The sequence below is a fragment of the Saccopteryx bilineata genome, chromosome 12, assembly GCF_036850765.1.
Source record: "Saccopteryx bilineata isolate mSacBil1 chromosome 12, mSacBil1_pri_phased_curated, whole genome shotgun sequence".
In the NCBI taxonomy this organism is placed as follows: domain Eukaryota; kingdom Metazoa; phylum Chordata; class Mammalia; order Chiroptera; family Emballonuridae; genus Saccopteryx; species Saccopteryx bilineata.
The window spans coordinates 43,824,685-43,847,314 of record NC_089501.1 but is presented as its reverse complement, the minus strand read 5'-3'; the positions used below and the strand labels follow the sequence as shown (position 1 = coordinate 43,847,314).

At 47.3% G+C, this 22,630-nt stretch overlaps 1 protein-coding gene across 1 annotated transcript in view; it reads left to right on the top strand.

Annotated features, from left to right (window-relative positions):
- The window catches only part of LOC136316067 (uncharacterized), a 66,553-nt gene that overhangs the window by 31,177 nt on the left and 12,746 nt on the right, over window positions 1–22,630 (top strand). Inside the window, exon 6 of the mRNA XM_066247807.1 lies at window positions 3,794–3,975. Within this exon, the coding sequence (XP_066103904.1) occupies window positions 3,794–3,975 (182 nt within the window). The remainder of the gene's footprint in view (window positions 1–3,793; window positions 3,976–22,630) is intronic.

Sequence of the window (22,630 nt, the reverse complement as noted above, 5' to 3'; positions counted from 1 at the left end):
GAGCAGAGTTTGTGCAGGAAGAGGGAAGGAGATGGGGAACAGAGGTGAATAAGTCTGGTGAGCTATTCTAGAAAACTAGGATAAGTCAGTAGCTTTGTGAGCACTGAATGAATGGGTTTTGGAGCCCAGTGTGTGTTTTTACTTGCCCGCCGGGTGCAAGCTAGGATTAAAGATAATGGCCCACCAGTTTTTGGCTCCGTTGTTTCTTTACCGACTGTCCGAATCCAATGTGAACCTGCATGTGAATGGCCGCGATGGTGGCTCCTGGCCTTACAAAGTTACATTGTGCCCACAGGTACCAAAAGGTCCAGGCAAGTAAAATGCATGAATCAAATAGTAAAAGAAACATAAGCACCCTTTCCCTAAGTAATTTCAGGATTTACAGGTTACTCAGCAACCTGTTCAAAGACTGTCCAAGAGGCACTTCCAGCATTACATCACCCAAGGACTGACTTTCACGTGGACAGGTCTATACACCGTGATCCTGACAACTCCCAATGCTGCTAAGGTAGAAAAACAGCATGCCTTACTCCAACCACAAACTGGAAGTTGGTTGGTCTACGTAGGGCAAATGTATAAAACACTCACTAAGGACTTCTTTTTATCAGACTTTGGGAAAAGGGAAACTAAGGTAAATGAAAGCCAACTTAATTGTCACTAAAGGTTAAGATTTTTAAAATCAAGAGTTCTAACTAGAAAGGAATTGTATGGTTTTGATAATAGAAGGTATAAGGTATGATAGATATGTAAATTCCGAACTGCCCTCTTGATGTTCCGCTTGTCTGTCAGACCTCGCCCTTACTGCACTATCACCCCTGAGACAAAGGAATTCCAAAAAGCTGAGAAGCCACCCCAAGGAGGGGCTCCGGACATACCAGTATTTTTGACTCAACACCCACATGCTCAAAGCCCCCCAAGGAGGAGCATTCCAGACATGCCAGGACTTTTGCCTCAGTATCCCCTCAGGCTCTCCCAAACACTATATAACTCGCCCCTAGTCTGTAACTGGCACTCTTCTCCCCTGGGAGAAGTGCCCGGCAGGGTTCCTTTCTTCCTTTCAATAAAGCCTGTTACTCTGGTCTTTCGGACTCCCATGGATTCCAACAAGGTATGGAAATACTTTTGAAAGAAAAAGGAAAAAGCAAGTTGTTATGAAAGCCAGTTATTTCTGGATAAGAAAGTTCATGAAAGTTGAAGGTTTGTGCAGGTTGTAGAAGGTTTGTACAGAGGAAAAAAAAAAAGAATTTGAACAGTCAGAAAACTGGTTTTCGAAGAATGTTTAATTAGTCACCCTAGCTAACAATCCTATTGTCTGCAGCGATTAGTCCTCTTACTTTAATATTGTCTTATACCATTTTTAATCAATTTCATAGCAAGGTTTGTTCCTGTCTGTTAAATATCTCTTACATGTTATACGTTAATATCCCTAGGCAATAGCCTCATACTCTTCAGTAAATTAAGTCAAGGATTTGTCTTAGGAAATAGAACCAGTTGGGATGTTGTAAGGTACCAAAAAGCTGAAAATTGATATTGATATTCTGGGAGAAAAGATCAAGCTTTTCTGTCCTGTCCCTCCTTTAGGGAGGGGAGGGAGAAGAATGTAGAAGTTTCTGGCTTGCAAGAAACAATGGGTCATTTAGTTTTAAATCTAAAATAAAAGTTAACCTAGAAACTTCTTTCCTTTCAATAGAAGGCAGAATTTACATCCACCTTGCATTGACTGTAGTTCCTCCCCCTTCCTGGAATCTTGAGGGTAACATACCTCTAGGCTAGTGAGGGAAGTTGAACCCTGAAAGATTTGTAAACATCTTTGATTGTGTTACCTTAAAAGTCTTAATGTTTCTATGTATCCCCTAAACAAATGTTGCCAGCCTATGCCATGATGTCATGCTCTCCCCCGCCCGTGTGTGATCAAGGGTATATAAGCAGCCCCTAAACTATTTTTGGGACTGCACGATTTGGGCTTGCAGATGCCCCGTGTCAGCCATATGCGGCCGGCATATTAGTAAATCTCCTCCTCTAATAAAATTTTTCAAAATTTATCTGGACTGGGTGTCTCTACGTGAACTCGATGAAATGAGGTACAGTGCCTTTCAGAATCTGGGTTGCGGTACTTTATAACAGTTGGGAAACAGTTAATGGTTCCTGGCTCAGCCTTGGCCTTGGGGAAGAGCTCCTGGCAGCCAGCCTCCCTGGGAACCACCCTGACGAGGGCTGTGAGGCTGAGGAAGCAGAGAACTGGTCACAGTGTTCCGGGGGTGGGGGGGGAGACAAAGACGGGGAGGTGGTGCATGAGGAGGGGAAGGCAGAAGAGGGTATATGTGTGGGAGAGATGGAAATTTTTTAGTCACTGAGGGAGGGGGAGAGGAGAATGAGAGAGCACCAGGGAGAGAGGGTTGAGGTGGAGACGCCCTTTGTGTGTGAGAGCCTTGGGGAGCTTTGTGGTGTGTGTGTGCACGTGTGTGTGTCTGTGCGTGCATGTGTGTGTGTGTGTGTGTGTGTGTGTGTGTGTGTGTGTGTTTGCCCGAGTGCCCTGGAGCACGGGATGGAAGGCAGACGTGCAGTGTGCAGGGGTGTGTGTGCGATGCACATGGGGACCAGTGTGTGTGAGGCAGTGAGTGCAGGACACGTGGGACAGGAATCTCTGGAGATCGGGGTGGAAGCAGGTGGGAAAGTTTTGTGTGGAGGAATCGGGTAGGGGTGGGGAGGCCTGCGTTGAAGGAGTGTGCACATCAGTAGTGTGAGGGAGCAGGACGTGTGCACAGACGGAGTCCAGTGTGTCCACAGAGGGTGCAGAGTGAGCGCGGCAGGCGTGCGGCCCCGTGTCAGGGAGCCCGTCCGTGTGGTGGGGGAGTGAGTGTGCAGGGGTGAGGGGTGAGGAGAGCTGCTGCACAGCAGGGTTTGTGGGGTGATTGGTCCGTGTGAGGAAGCCGTGGAGGCACACGGGGAACAGAGGGACATGCATGTTTGAAGGGTGTGGGGTACAGAGTACGGGATGGAGAGTCGGGGTGACGTGTGATGGGTGTGACGTGTGCAGTGTGAGGGGCGCGTGTGTCTGACTGTGGAGGTCTAAGTGTGGGAAGGAAGGTGCATATGGGAAGCGTGGGGCCATTCTGGGTGACAATAGTGTGTCAGGTTGTAGCTAAAGAGACACGAGTGGTGACCTGCTCCTCCTGCCTGTCTTGACCTTGGTCAGAGATGGCCTAGAATTACATGGAACCACAAGTGGGGAGGAACACGCTCTTACTGTTCAATTTTCCAGCTTACTTTCAGGAACCCCAGCAGGAATGACTGACTCCCACAGGGGCCCAGAGGTGCCCAGGACTCTGCTGTGACTGAGACCCCGCCCACGGCAGGGCTGACCTGGTTCTCCCTCAGTTTCCCTGCATCCCCTTCCATCCTGCCCCTCCCACCAAGGCCAGAAGGACGTGCACCGTCTCCTGGCACAGGGGGACAAGGCCCTAAATGCCTACTGGAGACCGGGATGTGATGTGTCTTGTGAGAGGAGAGGGTGGAGAGGGGCTGGAGGGGTGTAGGTGTAGGAAGTTTAGGGAGGGCAGTGACCAGTGGGAGAGGGGCAGGAGGAGGTGACAGTTGGGGGTTGTGGAAAGAGGGTGAGGGACAGGATCTAGGCAGGCCGGACAGGAGGGGCCTCCACCCTGCACTCTGCACCCAGCACTCTCTCCCTCCACCTCTCCAGACCCGGGTCCACAACGAAGTCTCCCACTTATGCCTGTGCCCAGCCTTCACCCTTCCCCCATCTTCTCCTTTTTCCTTCACTCCCCATTCCCAGGTCTTCCCAGTGCTCCGGCCCCAGGATCACCTTCACCGCCCCCAGCCCAGGCGGAAAAAGCAGGAGCAGAGAACAGGGATGGGCCAGACTGGGAAGAAGGGGAGAGCGAAGCCCTGGGGACCAACCCTCAGACACTCACGGCCAACTTGTCCAGGAGGCCTCCGGGAGCAGCAGCAGCAAAGGCAAGAGAGCAGGAAACCCCAACCAGCTCAGGGGCTTCTGCGGGCCGGGAATGTTGTTCTTCCTACTTAAAACCAAGCCGCCTCCATCTGGGAAACCATGGTAGGCAACTCCCACGCCCGCCCCTGCGTGCCTCCTGCAATGAATTCTTAGCCAAGAACCGCCCTACACCCAAATACATATCATATTTTTCTTCCATAGAATGCTTTATTTTCTTTTTTTCAGCTAGATTGCTAACAGCTAGAGCTCAGACAAGACTACACATTTTTTGGAAACCGCCCTGCATTTGGCGCCATTCTCTCCACATAGGTGATGCCTGTCCCAAATACTTGTTAGATCTGCTGTACTGCATCGTAGGACACTCCAAACGTCCTCAGTAGCTTCAAGTGGCACCTCTTTGTCGGCACAGAACATCATCAGATGGTTAAATGGAGGCATCAGTGACAATTGGGAGAAAGGACACTTAAGACTGAGGACTCCTGCTCTGCTGGTCCTGACCCTCAGATAATTGTCCCTGCTGTCACAGAGACAGGATTCTGATAGCTCCCATCATTACTCCATTGCTACAACAAACTACCATAGACTGGACGGCCTGTAAACAACAGAAAGTCATTCCCACAGTTCTGAGTCTCAGGTGTCCGAGATCAGGCCTGGGCAGGTGTCTGGTGAGAGCCTGCGTCCTGGTGCTGTCTAGACAGCGGTCCCCTCACTGTGCCAGCACATGGCGGAAGGGGTCAGGGAACTTGGGGTCTTTTCTGTAAGGACTCTCACCTCATTCATCACTCCTCAGAGGCCCCATGTTCAGATGCCATCACAGTGAGGGGTTTAAATGCACACATTGGTGGGGACACCAACCCCCCGTCTGCAGTGCTCCCCCTCCCCGTGATCCCCTGAGCTCCTCTCAGGGGCCCTTACTGCCCGCACCACAATCTCACTGTCAGCCTCAGCCCAGCCCTGGGGAGGGTGCCGGCTGCACAGGGCAATGGAGTCAGAGTCCTCCCTTCATTGTGACAGGGGCAGCAACAGGTCCTAGCCTGGGTCCCCTGCAGGAGAAGGGGAGTACCAAGAAGGAGAGATCATTGCCTGACCTGTGGTGGCGCAGTGGATAAAGCATTGACCTGGAATGCTGAGGTCGCCGGTTCAAAACCCTGGGCTTGCCTGGTCAAGGCACATATGGGAGTTGATGCTTCCTGCTCCTCCCCCTGTTCTCTCTATCTCTTTCCTCTCTCTCTCTCTCTCTCTCTCTCTCTCTCTCTCTCTCTCTCCAATAAAAATGGATAAATAAAACCTTTAAAAAAAAAAAGAAGGAGAGATCAGAGCCAACCCAACCCTGAGGGGGAAGTGGGGAAGGACTTAGGATCATCCTGAAGGACACTAAGCTGCAGAATTCGGCCAAGGGTTCCATGGGAAGAAAACCAGGGTCTGAAGACTATCAAACAAAGCACAGTGAGGTTGTTGGAGGACAAGTGACTTCTGTTGTTCTGTGTAAACACTCAAGTGGCCCAAGCTCGGGCTGAGGAAACCTAACTGGCAATGACAGCAGAATTTAGGGGACAGCAGGATTCTGAAATGCCCACAGCCGCAAGCACATGAGCTGCCCGGGGCACAGAAAGCATTAGTGCTCATCGGGCCCTGAGGGCTCTGTCCCATGAGCTCCTTGAGGGTGTCTGCGGGGATGGGGGGCACATCCTCCCACGTCTGAGTAAAGATGCTCTGTGAGCTCAGAGCAGATGGACACACCGGTGGGTGATGGAAGTTCAGCTTTCATGGACAGATGCCTCTCTTTGACTAGGTTAAAATCCTCTGGACTTGAAGAAAGCTTTAGGCAGATGGATTCAAGAGAACTGAGAGTGACAGAATCTACTGAAAAGGGGACTTCTGGGTGCTTTGGGAGAAAATTCTGGAGGTAACAGGAAACTGAGCAGGTGGGAAGGATATGGTGGCCCTCTTGACAAGAGATCTAAGCCTCCCCGAGATATTTATGTGTGTGGGGGCAGGGGGAGAGGAAAAGAGAAAGAGAAAGATCATTTTCCTGGTAGACTTTCCCAGGGGAATCAGTGACTGCCAAAGGAATTTCCCACACATGCGGCTTGTCCCACATCACTTCCTATCTATAAGCCCGATCTCCTACCCCAATAACCAATGGTCAGTTCACTGGACATTCCTGCGATCTAAGTGCACTGTTACAAGTCTGGACATTTTATTCATGCTCACCCCTTTACCTAGAATTTTCTTACCTATTAGTACCTCTTAGTCATGTTCTAGTAATCCTTCCAGACCGAGCTCAAATATCACTTCCTATGAAGACTCTCCTCCTTCCATGCTTTGAGAGCTCTGACCACAGAAAGAGTGCCCCATTGTGTCCTAATCAGTTATGCGTTTGTCTCCTCAAGTAGATCTATGTGCTCCCTGAGGATAGGGTCCACCCCTCACCCACCTTTGTGCCCCAGAAGACAGTTGGTGCCTATGCATGATAGATGATCAGCAAATTTGGAGAGAAATAACAGATTTTATTAAACTGAAGAGGCTTGGCTGGTTGGCTCAGTGCTAGAGCATTGGCCTGGCGTGCAGGAGTCCTGGGTTCAATTCCCGGCCAGGGCACAAGGAGAAGCGCCCATCTGCTTCTCCACCCCTCCCCCTCTCCTTCCTCTCTGTCTTTCTCTTCCCCTCTTGCAGCCAAGGCTCCATTGGAACAAAGTTTGCCCGGGTGCTGAGGATGGCTCTGTGGCCTCTGCCTCAGGCGCTAGAATGGCTCTGGTTGCAACAGAGCGACGCCCCAAATGGGTAGAGCATCACCCCCTGGTGGGCATGCCAGGTGGATCCCGGTCGGGCGCATGCGGGAGTCTGTCTGACTGCCTCCCCGTTTCCAACTTCAGAAAAATACAAAATAAATAAATAAATAAAAAATTAAACTGAAGACAGCAGTATCTGGAAACAACATCTCTGGATTCAGATCTAGACAAGGACTTTTATTTTCCATTTCCTTTTCAGCATCTACATTAGGTGCATGAACGATGTAATCTCAGCAACTCTCTCTTTCCTAACTTAGCTTATCCTAGTCTTCAGGGGGGCAGCAGGGACTGTGCGGTGAAGGTGGGTGTGGAGGAGGGGACGGTCCCCTGCCTATCGGAGATTGTAACCCTGCTTAAGAATAAGGCGACGTGAGCCTCAGAGGGTTCCTCCTGCTCCTTCACTGAGCCTTCCCCTGACACAATGTAAGAGCCCCCCTAGCAGAGTAAGCTAGACCCGGGGGAGGGGGCAGGCTCTTCCCTGGGCACAAGGAAGCCTCACTGTTCTAGAGCAGTGAGAAGGGCAGGAAGCTGTAACAAGGTTCAGGCTTTCTTCTGCTTTAAACCAGACCTTCTGGTGATAAGTGAGCTTCGTAAGATATGGCTGAATTCACCAGGGACAGTGCGTTGAGGGCCCACATGGTGGGTGGTGTTCTGGCAGCAGGAACGCAGGGAATGTATATATTACCCAGACTCTGGTGGGTTCAGATGACCTGTCACGGGGAGGCCACCACATCCACAAGGCTGCGGTCACAGGAGTCTGGCTTGACCCCTGGTGGAAGGTGACTGAGAAGGCCTTTACTGCCCCAACCAAGCAGGCTGAGGCCTGGGCTGCATGCCCACCTGCAAAAAGTCTTGGGGAGTGGGAGGAAGGCAGAGACCCGATCTGAAAGTAGGTCTCAGTGGTGACCTAGTTAAAGGAGGCTGGGCCTCCATGCACACCTGAGCATTCCTGATTCACCCTGTTAAAGGCTACCTGCCTGAACAGGAACAGGGCAGGGCTCGCTGCTGATAAATACGGTTTCCCAGAACTGAGCTGAACAGAGCTGGGGGCAGGATGAGCCCAGGGAAGAGTGAGTGAGATTAAGGAGTAAAAGCAGGCTCCAACTTGGGAGGGGTCTCCGTCCTGTCTCATAGGTCATCCCATTCCGGGGAGGACCATCATCTCAGATAAATACAGTATCCAATGTCAGTTGCACTGGACACTTACCTAACAGAGTACACAAAAGGATTTCAAAATTACCAAATGATTAGCTGTAAGACTTAAAGCTATAAAACTCTTAGAAGGTGTAAAGCCAGTAGCCGCGGCCACCATTATAGCCGTCCGGCCTGTGCAGGTTTACATTGGATTCGGACAGACGGTAATGAAACAACAGAGCCAAGAACTTGTGGGCCATTACCTTTAATCATAGCTTGCACTCAGCGGGCAAGTAAAAACACACACTGGGCTCCAAAACCCACTCACATTCAGTGCTCACAAAGCTACTGACTTTTCTGAGTTTCCTAGAATCAAAGGTTTCTAGCTCACCAGACTTATTCACCTCTGTTCCCCATCTTCTCTCTGCACAAACTGGCTTCTCCTTCAGCACTCCGCCATCTTGGCTGCCTCTCCTCTCCTCCACAAGGCCTTTCTCTGCTTTCCTCTAATGCTAATTTCAGGAACTGAGAGAGCAAGGTCCCGGTATGCCCCACTTTATAGTGTAGAAATCAAAACCTTTAATCATATATACAAGCAAGGAAGGCTCTGATACAAAGTCACTTATCTGAGGCATAATGGGATTCCTCATGAGAGTGCAACACCCCACATCATGCAATCAGTCAAGGGTGTGGGGAAAAGCTCAGTCTTAAAACTAAGCCTCAGGGGGGCCTTGGTAGCTCCTGCTACTCCAGTAATGCATTGTGCAGACCCAATTACTTGGCAATCAGATAATCCTGTATGGGTAGACCAATGGCCCCTTTCTCAGGAGAAACTTAGGGCAGCTGCTCAATTGGTACAAGAGCAGCTACAGCTTGGGCACATTGAACCATCTAAGAGCCCATAGAATACACTTTCATATTTTGATCTTGTCGCCTCCTTGATTATCAAGGGTTACAGCTTATAGGTTTTGAGCCTCAAAATTATTGTTGTTCCTTTTTTCAAAGGATCAACAACAATGGCTCTGGGAAACTCCCACTAAATGGCAAATCGCTTTTGCAAATCAATGGACAACTTTATACTGATACAGTCAACTTAAAATCAGCTCAAAAACTAGAATTATATGCCATTATTATGGCTTTTCAGCATTTGCCGTATTCTTCCTTTAATCTATATACAGAAAGCCTGACCAGGTGGTGGCAGAGTGGAAAGAGCGTCGAACTGGGATGCAGAAGATCCAGGTTCGAGACCCTGAGGTTGCCAGCTTGAGCATGGGCTCATCTCGTTTGAGCAAAAGCCCACCAGCTTGAACCCAAGGTCGCTGGCTCCAACAAGGGGTTACTCGGTCTGCTGAAGGCCCCACAGTCAAGGCACATATGAGAAAGCAATCAATGAACAACTAAGGTGTTGCAATGCGCAATGAAAAACTAATGACTGATGCTTCTCATTTCTCTTCGTTCCTGTCTGTCTATCCCTCTCTCTGACTCACTCTCTGTCTCTGTAAAAAAAAAAATTAATCTATATACAGACAGAAAATATTTACTTATGGTTGTTTCCACTATAAAGACTGCTGTCTTAGGGACAACTGCTGATGAACTATTTCAGCAGTTCCTCCTTCTTCAAAAACTTGTATGTCAACATAGAGCTCCATATTTTATAGGACATACTCGAGCTCACTCTATGCTCCCTGGAGCTTTAGCACAGGGAATGCCCTTGTTGATCAAGCTACCCAAAAGAAAATTATTTGGAGCAACCATGACAGATCGAGCAATTCAATCTCATACTATTCATCACCAGAACACTGCAGCCCTGTGTAAACAGTTTCAACTTTCTCGGGAAGCAGCACGGCAGATTGGTAAATCCTGTCCAAGGAATCCTATACTACAATCTGTCCCTTCATTTGGAGTTAACCCTCAAGGACTCCTACCAGGACTTAGGCAAATGGATGTTACTCATATACCTTCATTTGGCAAACAGTCCTATGTCCACGTTACAGTGGATACTTATTCTGGATTTATAGTAACCTCTGCCAGAACAAGAGAGGCTTCTAAGCATGTTATAGCTCATTGTCTGTATGCATTTTTCTATTATTGGATTTCCTAAACTGGTTAAAATTGACAATGCTCTTGCATATGTAGCAAAAGCATTTACTGTATCTTGTCAAACCTTTCGAATTATGGGTATTTCTTACTATCTTTAAAGTCAAGGTATTATTAAAGTGTACCCAGCAAATATTTTAAGGTCAATTTTAAAAAAATTTAAAAGGGGGGAGTCATATCCTGGAACTCCTGTGGGTCTACCATATCATGCTTTTTACTTAAAAATTTTTAAATTTCTTTTGAATGCTGATGAACAGGAGACACCAAATCTCTTTCTCCTGCAAACTTCTACCTTCTTTTATTTGGTCCAGCTAGTAACACTGTTTTGTCTTTTTCCAAATAGCTCCAGATATATGGAAAAGGTTTATATAAGCAGATGGGGATTCTCAAACCCCTCAAGGAGATCGTCTGAGTATGGCTTTTAAGGTACCAAGAGGCAGAAAAAGCCCAATAGAGATCAGGTGAACTACCAGCTTTTAGGATATGCCCTTAAAGGCTCCAATGCCCCAAAGGGGTCTCATAGGATTTCATCTGGGTCCTGCTTCAATAGTGAAAAGGAAGGTCATTGAGCTAAAGCCTGCCAGGCTTACATGCCTTTGCTGTGAGGAAAAAGGGACACTGGAAGATAGGCTTCCCCCTCACTCCTCTAAGGGAGGGTTCAGTCTCTTCCAGCCCTGCTCCAGCCACCTATGACCTAACCTTGCCCAGAATGCTGGGGTTTGCCACTGAAGGCCGAAGGTGCCCAGGGCCATTGGCCCCATCTTTGACACTGTGGATGAGCCTAGGGTATATCTTCCAAGAAGCAGGTAAACTGATCTCATTTGCACAAGGGCCACTTAACTATGTCTTGCCTGAATAGTCAGGTTTTTTATTCTTCCCTTGAAGATCTCTGTTGTGGGTGTTGATAGTCTTATTTTCTGCTGCTTTGTTTAATATATAGTGTTTCCTTTATTCCTCCTACCTCAATGCCCCACTCATATTTCAGACTGGGACCTACTCCTAATGTAGAGATCTCTCTCCCCCTTTTGCCAACTTCTATTATGAATTTACCTTTGCCACCCAGCTTAGTGTATCCCAAGGTTCTCTTTATAATGCCACAATTGCAGAGCTCCAGGGAAAAGCACCCAGGTCTCATCTCTCCAGGCAGAGGAGAACAGAAGCTCCATCTTCACACATGCTGCAGATGGCTTTTCCAGTCTACCTGAATCATTACCAGCTAGAAGCAGCGGTCATGGGGACTTGGATGTGAGCTGCAAAGTATAGAATTGTGACAGCAATTCCAGTGCCATGCAGACTTTTCCTGGATGTGGACTTTTCTTGCTCCTTGTGATAGCTCCTAATGAACTGAACTGGGGTTGGGTTGCATTTGCAGGGATTTGGAATGGTGTTGGTGCCAACTTGGACTTGGTGAACATGTTAAGGACACTACTCTTTTATGGGTTCTTGTTGCATTGGCCAAGAGTTTGCTTAAAGGCTTAAATCACTGTAAAAAAAAAAAAAAAAAGAAGACTGGATAAAGAAGATGTGGCACATATACACCATGGTATGCTACTCAGCCATAAGAAATTATGACATCGGATCATTTACAACAAAATGGTGGGATCTTGATAACATTATACGGAGTGAAATAAGTAAATCAGAAAAAAACAAGAACTGCATGATTCCATACATTGGTGGGACATAAAAACGAGACTAAGAGACATGGACAAGAGTGTGGTGGTTACGGGGGGTGGGGAGGGAAGGAGGGAGAGGGGAAGTGGGAGGAGGACGGACACAAAGAAAACTAGATAGAAGGTGACAGAGGACAATCTGACTTTGGGTGATGGGTATGCAACATAATTGAATGACAAGATAACCTGGACGTGTTTTCTTTGAATATATGTACCCTGATTTATTGATGTCACCCCATTAAAATTAATAAAAATTTATTTATAAAAAAAACACAACTGCCTGACCAGGTGGCGGCGCAGTGTATAGAGCGTGGGACTGGGATGCAGAGGACCCGGGTTCGAGACCCTGAGGCCACCAGCTTGAGTGCGGGCTCATCTGGTTTGAGGAAAAGCCCACCAGCTTAAACCCAAGGTCGCTGGGTCTAGCAAGGGGTTACTCGGTCTGCTGAAGGCCCGCGGTCAAGGCACATATGAGAAAGCAATCAATGAACAACTAAGGTGTTGCAACGCGCAATGAAAAACTAATGATTGATGCTTCTCATCTCTCTCTGTTCCTGTCTGTCTGTCCCTGTCTATCCCTCTTTCTGACTCACTATCTCTGTAAAAAAAATAATAATAAATAAAAATTAAAAAAACAACAACAAAAAAACAACTAAGCCTCAGGTTATAACAACCCAGCCTGCTTATAGCCTGTCCCACACACACAATGCAAAATATATGTGAGCAAACATATACATTATATATCATTTTTACAAACTTATTTGACCAACAGAAGGAAACAGGAAAAAAACAATTTTCCACTTAATGATTTATTGAATATGACCCCGAAAACACAGGTAACAACAGAAAAGATAAATAAAATAAACTTCATGAAAAATTTTAAATTCTATACACCAAAGACATTATCAATAGATAAAAAGGCAACTTATTGATCAAATAAGTTTTTAAATATGATATATGTTTGCTCACTTATAGTTTGCATTGTGTGTGGGGGACAGGCTGTAACCAGGCCAGGTTGTTATAGCCTGAGGCTTAGTTTTAAGACTAAGCTTTTCCCCACACCCTTGATTGAGTGATTGCATGATGTGGGGTGCTGCACTCTCATGAGGAATCCCATTATGCCTCAGATAAGTGACTTTGTATCAGAGACTTCCTTGCTTGTATATATGATTAAAGGTTTTGATTTCTGCACTATAAAGTGGGGCACACTGGGAGCTTGCTCTCTCAGTTCCTGAGATTAGCATTAGAGAGGAGAGCAGAGAAAGGTCACGTAGAGGAGGCCGGGAGAAGCAGCCAAGATGCTGGAGTGCTGAGGGAGAAGCCAGTTTGTGCAGAGAGAAGGAGATGGGGAACAGAGGTGAATAAGTCTGGTGAGCTAGAAACCTTCGATTCTAGGAAACTTGGATAAGTCAGTAGCATTGTGAGCACTGAATGAGTGGGTTTTGGAGCCCAGTGTGTGTTTTTACTTGCCCACTGGGTGCAAGCTAGGATTAAAGATGATGGCCCACCAGTTTTTGGCTCCGTTGTTTCATTACTGACTGTCCGAATCCAATGTGAACTTGCATGGGCCAGGCGGCTGTGAGGGTGGCCACAGCAACTGGCTTTACACAACCCATGACAGAAAATTTTTATAAATAATATATCTGTGAGGGATTAATACCTATAATGTATAGAGAATTGCTAAACTCAACAACAAAAGCCCAAGCAACCCAATTCAAAAATGGGAAAGGACTTGAATAGCCATTGCTCCAAAGAAGAGATGCAAATGACCAAAAAGCACATGGAAAAGAATCTCAACATTACTAATCACTCAGAAAATGCAAATGAAAACTACAAGATGTCATTTTACCTCTACTGGGATGGGTGCCTAAAAAGAAAGAACAGAAACTGACACATTTAGTGAGGCTATGGAGAACTGGAGACTGTTCCCTGTGGAGGGGGAGGTAGAATGTTAGAGCCGCCAGGGGAAGAGTGGGGGAGAGGAAATCTCAGTCATTTAGGAGGAAAGAATGGACTGGTTGGGATGGGGGAGGGGAAGTGGAGAAAATGAAGGAGGCTGGGGGGAGATGGGAAGAAAGGGGTAAACAGAAGAAGCAGGAGGAGAGAGAGAGGAAGCTGGTGGAAGGCAGGGAGAGCAGAGCTCACACAGCCTCTAACAGCCCTGCTCACCCAAAGGGTCTTTTTATTTTTATTTTTTTTAGAGACAGAGAGAGGAATAGATAAGGACAGACAGGCAGGAATGGAGAGAGATAGAAGCATAATCATTAGTTTTTCCTTGCGACACCTTAGTTGTTCATTGTTTGATTTCTCATATGTGCCTTGACCGCGGGCCTTCAGCAGACCGAGTAACCCCTTGCTCAAGCCAGCGACCTTGGGCTGAAGCTGGTGAGCTTTGCTCAAGCCAGATGAGCCCACGCTCAAGCTGGCGATCTCAGGGTCTCAAACCTGGGTCCTCCACATCCCAGTCCAACGCTCTATCCACTGTGCCACCGCCTGGTCAGGCCCAAGGGGTCTTAAGGAGAGTGTCAGAGGCTAATCAGATGAATTCTGTTTTTAAGCTCTTTTTTTTAAAAAACGTGTTCTCACCCATCTAGGCATGAGGCTTTCAGAAACAACCCGATGAGGTACTCCCATATACCTGGCTGCTCCTCATCAATTATTCTTTAGCGTGGGCTCCACAAGAATGTTGGCAGCCTGACAGTTAAAGGAGAGACAGGACCCAGGACGCAGAGTGGAGGGCGGGATGGAGACCCCCCTCAGCAGCCAGGCCCTTCAGAAAACGTGCCAGGGTCCACCTAGGTTTTGTCTTCACAGGGGATCACTCTCTTTGTCTTGACCTCACTTCCAGACCTGGACACCTCTCGTGTGAAGTCCAGGCTCAGAGGATAAAAAGCCTTTCCTTCAGTATGACAGTGACAGCAATAAGGCTGTTCCCTAGGAAGGAAGGCAAGGGCCACCAGAGCATGGACAGAATTACCCCAAACTCTGGGAGAGATGGTGCGAGAGCTGAGGATGATCCTGCCTGACATCAAACTGGAGAACAAGACAGCCTCTCAATGTGCAGACATCCTGACCTATGGGAGATTGCGGGGCTCTGAGAGGCACGGTGATGTCCCTCTGTGTGGATTAAAGGTCATCCCACCCTGTGGGCCCAGCTGTGCTGTCAAAGAGGGGTAGATGATTCACTGTGGCATCCTGGGAGGACCGAGGTTCAAAATTCCGAGGTCGCCCGCTTCAGCATGGGCTCATCCAGCTTGAGAAGGCTCACCAGCTTGAGCCCAAGGTTGCCGGCTTGAGCAAGGGGTCAATCGCTCTGCTGTAGCCCCGGTCAAGGCACATATGAGAAAGCAGTCAGTGAACAACTAAGGTGCCGCAACGAAGAACTGATGCTTCTCATCTCTCTCCCTTCCTGTCTGTCTGCCCCTATCTGTCCCTCTCTCTGTCTCTGTCACACACACACACAAAAAAAAAAAGAAATGCCAAAGATGACACAATAGGAAGGTATCAAGAACACGCAGCACTCTATTCCAAGGTTCTAATTCTCCCTGTGATTGAAGTTGGGCGACTCCTTTCAAAGTGGAGTTTTCCTTATCAGGTTGACAGGTCCTGTTTCCTAGGGTAAGCTAAGCTTGTGAAAACTGCATTGGAGGATTGTGGATGGTGTATGTTTGGTTTCCTTGACAGTAAGGCGTTTCCCCTAAGTGCTGACCAACCTAGGTTTACATTTCTGACCTGAGCCTGGCTGCTGGGCCGCCAACGTTTTGTGAATCCTGAGATAATGAATTAACTTTACTATAAGTTTGATAAATTTTGATTATTAAAGTTTGATCAAATTGATTAGCATAACTGATTAATTTTATCAAAATGTTTTTATATCTTCAATATGTTTATCATAACTTCAAGTGAACTATTTTCATTATGCTAATAGTAGCTTAATATTTTCTTAAAAACCACTGAACTCCTACCTAAAGTAAAGGAGACATGGCAATATTTTTTGTTGTTACCTTTTCTCTCCTCTTCTAATGAGATTTGGGTACATTTTAGTATCTTGTTTAATTACCAGCTTAAAAAACGTATAGTTTCTTGGGTTGATGCATATGATTAAACTGTATTTTCTGCTCTTCTCCATTACCTTACTGCACTGTGCATCTTGGCCAGATCTCTTTCCAGATCTCTGTGTTACTCTGTGACGTCTGTGTGCATGTTCTGCATAATAGTTTCTAACAATAGGGCTACTTGCAAACCAGTCTTTTCTCAAATATATGTGTTCCATCACGAATGAAAAAACAAACTTAATAGAGGTTATGAAAATGCAATTTTACCTTAATAAAGGCAAGGAGAGTATGTCTATTTTTAAGAGTGAGGTTGCAGTGCACACCCCTGCTGCCCCTCCCTGTGCTACTAATGGCGACCTGGGAGCTACACAGAGCCAGTGTCCCCAGCACGAGCACGGGAGAACTGACTTAACCAGCCCTCCGCTAGTGTAGGCACAGGCTGTTTCTAGCTATTGCTTTAGCAGAAAAAATCCTGCAATAAAAACATTTTGAGTATATTTGTAGAATAGATTTCTAGAGATAGAACTGCTGGCAAAATGAATGCTTCTTTAACTTCACTAGTTTCAAAAACTTTGCAGTTGACCAAATACTAAACAATGTGAGTCCTCAGCTTGGCAGCATATGAAAGTTCTTTATTTTACTTTTATTTTATTTTTTGTATACAAAGTGTTTTATTTAATTAATTAATTCGGTATTTATTTGTTTCTTTGACAGAATTTCTGGAATGACATTAGTCAAAAAAATTAACTAAGCCTGACCAGCTGGTGGCGCAGTGGATAGAGCGTCGGACTGGGATATGAGGACTCAGGTTTGAGACCCCGAGGTCGCCAGCTTGAGCGCAGGCTCACTGGGTTTGAGGAAGGCTCACCAGCTTGGACCCAAGGTCACTGGCTCGAGCAAGGGGTTACTCGGTTTGCTGTAGCCCCCAGTCAAGGCACATATAAGAAATCAATCAATGAACAACTAAGGAACTGCAATGAAGAATTGATTTTCTCTCATCTCTCTCCTTTTCTGCCTATCTATCCCTATCTGTCCCTCTCTCTGACTTTCTCTGTCTCTGCCACACACACACACAAAAAACTAAGACAAATTTGGGAGACCTACATAATAGTTAAAACTGATATAAAGAGAAACATTCTAGTAAATGGTAAGAGTTGCCCAAGCATGGAAGCACTTTGGCATGTGACGTGTTGCACTCCTAGCCTCTGTGACACGGGGAGGTCTGTACATACTGTGTGAGTTCATTGTTAGTCAGTCAGTGTTTGTGCGGCGCTCGGAGCAGGTCCTAGAGACCTAGCACCAAACTTATAAAATTTATTTGTTTCTTAAATTTGAAATGGAAATGAGTGGAAGTGTTCAAGAACATGCTGGCCTGGCCTCAGCAAAGGTAGAAGGCAGCCTGTCAGGACGTCCCAGCTCCCTCCCATCCCACCTCTCCCAGCTGATCCTGGGGAGGGAGGGAGGGAAGGAACGCAGTGTCCACAGTGCTGCTGGCAGCTGACGAGGGTCACTGCCCGGCGCACGTGGAAGCCAAGACTAAGGCACCAGCTTCTGAGAACAGAAAGGAGCTCCATTGGTGCATCAAGTGCAAGAAGACAGGAGGCAAGGCTCCTCTCCGAGCTCCTGATCCAGGATTTGGGTTGAACTTTAAAAGGGTAGCAGAGGAGGGTTTCCGAGTGTGACTTGTGACTGGTGCTTCACAAGTGTCCCTTCTAAGTGATGTATCCAAGCTTTAATCTTTCCTTCCCAGTCATGTTAGAAACAGGATAAGACCCGGCTGCACAGTTTTGTTTGCACCTCGTAATCTCTGCAACTAAGTAACTGGACCCATTAGGCCACAGGACCAACCTGGACTCATCGGACTCTATCTTCCGTGACTGACAGTCGCTGGTCTAATTTCTGTGCCTTGGTGCAAGTGAGGTGAGGTAAACTCGGCTCTGCAGCTGGAGGGCAGGAACTCTAGACTCTGAGAGAAGCGTGGATCCTGTGTGCGGAGAGAGGTGGAAATTTCAGACCACCTGGTCCCGGTGGAGAAGTAGCAACGAGCAGACCAGCTGCCCTGGGCGCTGAGGGTTCTGTGCCATTGGGACCAGGCCCTGCTCCAGGCCCAGCTGCCCTTCCTGCCTCACTGTGAGACGTCTCACCTGCTTAGGCACAGTGGCCCCTGTGGGTTTGGGCTGAGGGAGGTGAGCGTGGAGAAAACATGGCTACATGGATGGCAACATGGGAAAAACAGGGAGGGAAAGGAGAGGGCTTGGTGGAGGGAGGTGGAGAGAGAGGAGCTCACATGACTTCCAACAGCCCTGCTCACACCAAAGGGTTTTGAGGAGACGAGCACATTCTCTTTTCTGTCTTGTTTTTTGTAGTAAGTAATTATTTTGCGGAATTTTTAGACTTTAACTTGATTAAAAATTAATAAATAAAAAGGTTGGCTCAGCAGTAGAGCATCAGCTTGGTGTGTGGAAGTCCCAGGTTCGATTTCAGGTCAGGGCACACTGGAGAAACAACCATCTGTTTCTCCACCCCCCTCCCTCCTCTTCTGCTTCTCTCTTTCGCTCTCTCTTTCCCTCCTGCAGCCATGACTTAAATGATTTAAGCAAGTTGGCCTCGGGTGCTGAGGATGGCTCCATGGCCTCTGCTCAGGCACTAAAATAGCTCAGTTGCCAAGCAATGGAGCAGTGGCCCAGATGGACAGAGCATTGCCAGGTAGGGCTCTTGCCACATAGATTCCAGTTGTCTCTCTGCCTCCTTACCTAGCACTTAATTTAAAAAAAAAAGGTATCTGTTTCTTCAGAAGGCAGGTGAATGAATCATTCTGTACAGGGCGGAGTAGTATACTGTGTATAAATCCACTGGGGGCCCTGTGCTACTTTGGCCATTTCAGCTTGGCAACAATGTTGCAAGCATCTCCCATTTTATCTCTTTTGCTTCTACTGCTTCTGGGACCAGCCTGGATGACACTGGCTGGTAAGTGTGCTGGGATCTGGAGACTTGGCTGAGGGGGAAGAGGTGAATGTGCTGTAAATGCAGCAAGTGGGTGCCTGTCCAGTTGCTCTTAAGGGTCTGTGAGGGTGTGGCACAGCTGGGCTGACTGCTCTGGATGTTACCTATAGCCAGGTCGCAGAGGACCCCAGCCTAAGGCATGCCACCTGGTACTGTGCTCACCTGTGGCAACTCTTCTTCTGCTGGGTACCACTTCTTTCAAGAAGACTTTCCTGAATACCCAGGACCCAGAATGAATGGCATGTGTCCTATGATGCCATTCTGCCCTTTCTGTTCTAATTCCTGGCTGTTCAACTTGATTTTAAGTCCTGGGAGGACAGACATTATCTTGTATTTTTGTATCAACAACTTGGTAGACATAACTTAAAAAAATTTCAGGTTTGGAACAATATAGCGACAGAATAGGTGGCCATTTCAACTGCCATTGTTATGATGGAATAGTGAGATAAGATGTCTTGCCACAAAAATCAATCAATTAGCCAAATTAAGAAATTAGGAGTCTTTAATTTGCTGGCTACGTGGACTGCACGGAAACCTATGTTGTTCAAATCAATGCAGCCCTGAACACAGTTTGGGGTTAAGTTTTATAGGGAGAATTACATACTGATTGAGAAATGGGGAGGGGAGAAAGTATAACAGTAAAACAAAGCAGTGAAACAAGCTTTCTCACAATGTTTATCTATCGGGTTAATTCAGGAAGAAACATTCTGAGAACACCTACTACTTTGCAAAGCTAGTCCAAGGCCTCAAAGCCAATAGGGAGTAACTTACTTTCAGAAAAAGTCTCTTTGTTTTAGAGAAAGTGAGTTTACCAAAAATTATTTGTTACAAGCCTTTCTTCTCTATACTTCACGACCTCCCAGGACCAAATTGGATTACAACTTAATTCACGAACAATCATCTTGAAAAACCAACTTTGGACTAAAAGCAGAGGACTCTATAACCAAGGGTTACAGAAGAAGCCACATTGAGACTTGTTGGGTAAATAAGTTTGTAAAATTTGTGTTATTTGATTTTACTCACCTTTATTGTTAAAAATGGCCACTGCCCACATGAAATAGCTAATTACCTACCTGCTTGGGAAGGGGCTTTATTATGCTAATGTGTGTTGGAGGAGGGGTTCCCCCCCCCCGAAAAGTTTTAAGAGGTAGGAGGCCATTTTTGCAGAAAGGCCATGTTTTTGAGAGAAGCAGCCAAGATGGCGGGGTGCTGAAGGAGAAGCCAGTTTGTGCATAGATGAAAAAGGAGAAGCTGTGCAGATGGGGAAAAAGAGGTGACTGAGGCTAGTGGGACCTTTGATTCTAGAAAAACACAATGTGTCAGTAGCTTTGCGAGTGCTGACTGAACGGGTTTCAGTGCCCAGTGTGTTTTTTATTTGCCAAATGGGTGTTAGGCTAGAATAAAACATATGGCCCACCAGTTTTTGGCTCCACTGTTTCTTTATAAACTGCCTGAATCTAATGTGAATCTGCACCTGACTGGCAGCGACAGTGGCTGTGACGGCCGTGACTGCTGGCCATATAAGACTGTTAAGAAGGGCAGAGAAATGGAAAGGGCTGCCCTGCTCCCAGGAATGAGTGGTGGTGGAGGGTCTGGAGGGACTTTCACTGTGGGATGGTCACCCTGAGAGGTGTGGATGCTCGGCCCAGGCGCAGAGACCCAGCTTAGAGCCCCAGAGCCTAGAAGAGGCACCCAGGCAGCATTAGCTGTGAAAAGAGCCAGGTTTCTGTCCACGAGAAAGAGACAGAGCTCTCGGACACAGACTCTGTTTTAAAGGGCCCACGCAGAGAACCTTGTTCATAGCCACTTACCTGGGGCTCAGGCAGGGGAGAACTGAGAGGACTGGAGTTGGGGGAAGAGAGTGTAAAGTTGGAGGCCCAAGGAGAGACACTGTGGGGGACAGCCACCAGAACACTTGTGCTGAGTCATTTTCCAGTATTGCAGTTGCCATCTTTCTGGGGTGGAGCAATCCCCTCTGAGTAGCATCAGCCTGGGGAAAGCAAATGTTCCACCCTCGGTAGTTTCCTCTACCCCAGATATGGTGACAGGTCGTTCTGAGAGGCCAGGAAGCAGGGGGCACATCAGTGACTCAGCTTTCTGGTATTGAGATGGGAGCTCCCTGCCACACTCTCCCTAGTCTATGATTGGTGCTTCCACTTCATAGGAGACTCAGTTGAACCTGTCTGGAGAGTGGGCAGACCACACCTCTGGATCTCAGAGGCCACACCCAACAGGCTCCTCGGGCCACACCCTACTGAAGTCTGTGAAAACAATCTGGACAGATTGACACCTAGGGTCAAGGGGTGGAGCCACACCCACCACCTTTCCTAATCACTGAATTGCCACAGGCTCTGGACTCTAACAGAGGTTTTTTCAGCAGCTGAGCCCAACAAACAGCCAGCAGACAGGCTAAAGGAGGCAAAACTCAGGGAAACTTGGCCATTTGAGTTGACCTTTCCCCAGGCCCAGAGTGGATAAAAGCCAGCCTAGGAGTGCAGCTTGGTATTTTCATGTACACCTGGGCCCAGCAGAGGCAGCCACAAACTCTGGATTGCTTGTAGCTCCAAGAAGGTTGCTGAGGGCCAGTCAAGGGTAGTGTTTCCCACTGGTCTGTGCTGGGTTCCTGCTAGGGAGGTCCAGGGCTGGCACATCCAGGGGCTAACTGTAGAAGCAGTGGTTCAGGACTGTAAAGCCAGTATCCACGGCCACCATCACAGCCGCCTGGCCCATGCAGGTTCGCATTAGATTCGAACAGACGGTAATGAAACAATGAAGGCAAGAACTAGTGGGACATTACCTTTAATCCTAGCTTGCACCGGGTGGGCAAGTAAAAACACACACTGGGCTCCAAAACCCATTCATTCAGCACTCACAAAACTACTGACTTTTCCGAGTTTCCTAGAATAAACGGTTTCTAACCTCACCAGACTTATTCACCTCTGTTTCCCATCTCCTTCTCTCTGCACAAACTCTATACAAACTGGCTTCTCCTTCAGCACTCTGCCATCTTGGCTACTTCTCCTCTCCTCCTCATGGCCTTACTCTGCTCTCCTCTCTAAGAGAGGAGTAAGCTCCCAGTCTGCCCAACTTTATAGTGTAGAAATCAAAAACTTTAATCCAATATACAAACAAGAAAGTCTCTGATACAAAGTCACTTATCTGAGGCATAATGGGATTCCTCATGAGAGTGCACCACCCCATATCAAAAAAGGGTGGGAAAGCCTGACCAGGCAGTGGTGCAGTGGATAAAGCATCAGACTGGGATATGGAAGGACCCAGGTTCGAGACCCCAAGGTCGCCAGCTTGAGCGTGGGCTCAAGTGGTTTGAGCAAAAGCTCACCAGCTTGGACCCAAGGTTGCTGGCTCAAGCAAGGGGTCACTCGGTCTGCTGAAGGCCTGTGGTCAAAGCACATATGAGAAAGCAATCAATGAACAACTAAGGTGTCACAACAAAAAACTGATGATTGATGCTTCTCATCTCTCTCTGTTCCTGTGTGTCTGTCCCTATCTATTCCTCTCTCTGACTCACTGTCTCTGTAAAAACCCTGGGCTTGCACAGTCAAGGCACACATGACAAGCAGTCAATGAACAACTAAAGTGAAACAACTGTGATTTGATACTTCTCATTCTTCACCCCCCCACACACCATAAAAACAATAAATAAAATCTTAAAAAAAAAAAAAAAAAAGAATGGGTAAAGCTTAGTCCTAAAACGAAGCCCAGGCTACAAGGATCCTGCCTGCCCACAGCCCGCCCCCAACATACATTAATATAATCATGCCCATCCCAAGCAAGAAGGGCAACTAATGTCACCTGGGCAATGGGCTTGCACGTGGGCAGCACCATCTTTAACAAAGTGAGCATAATATATTTTATCTGCCCAACAAGGGCCTAACAAACCTTGCT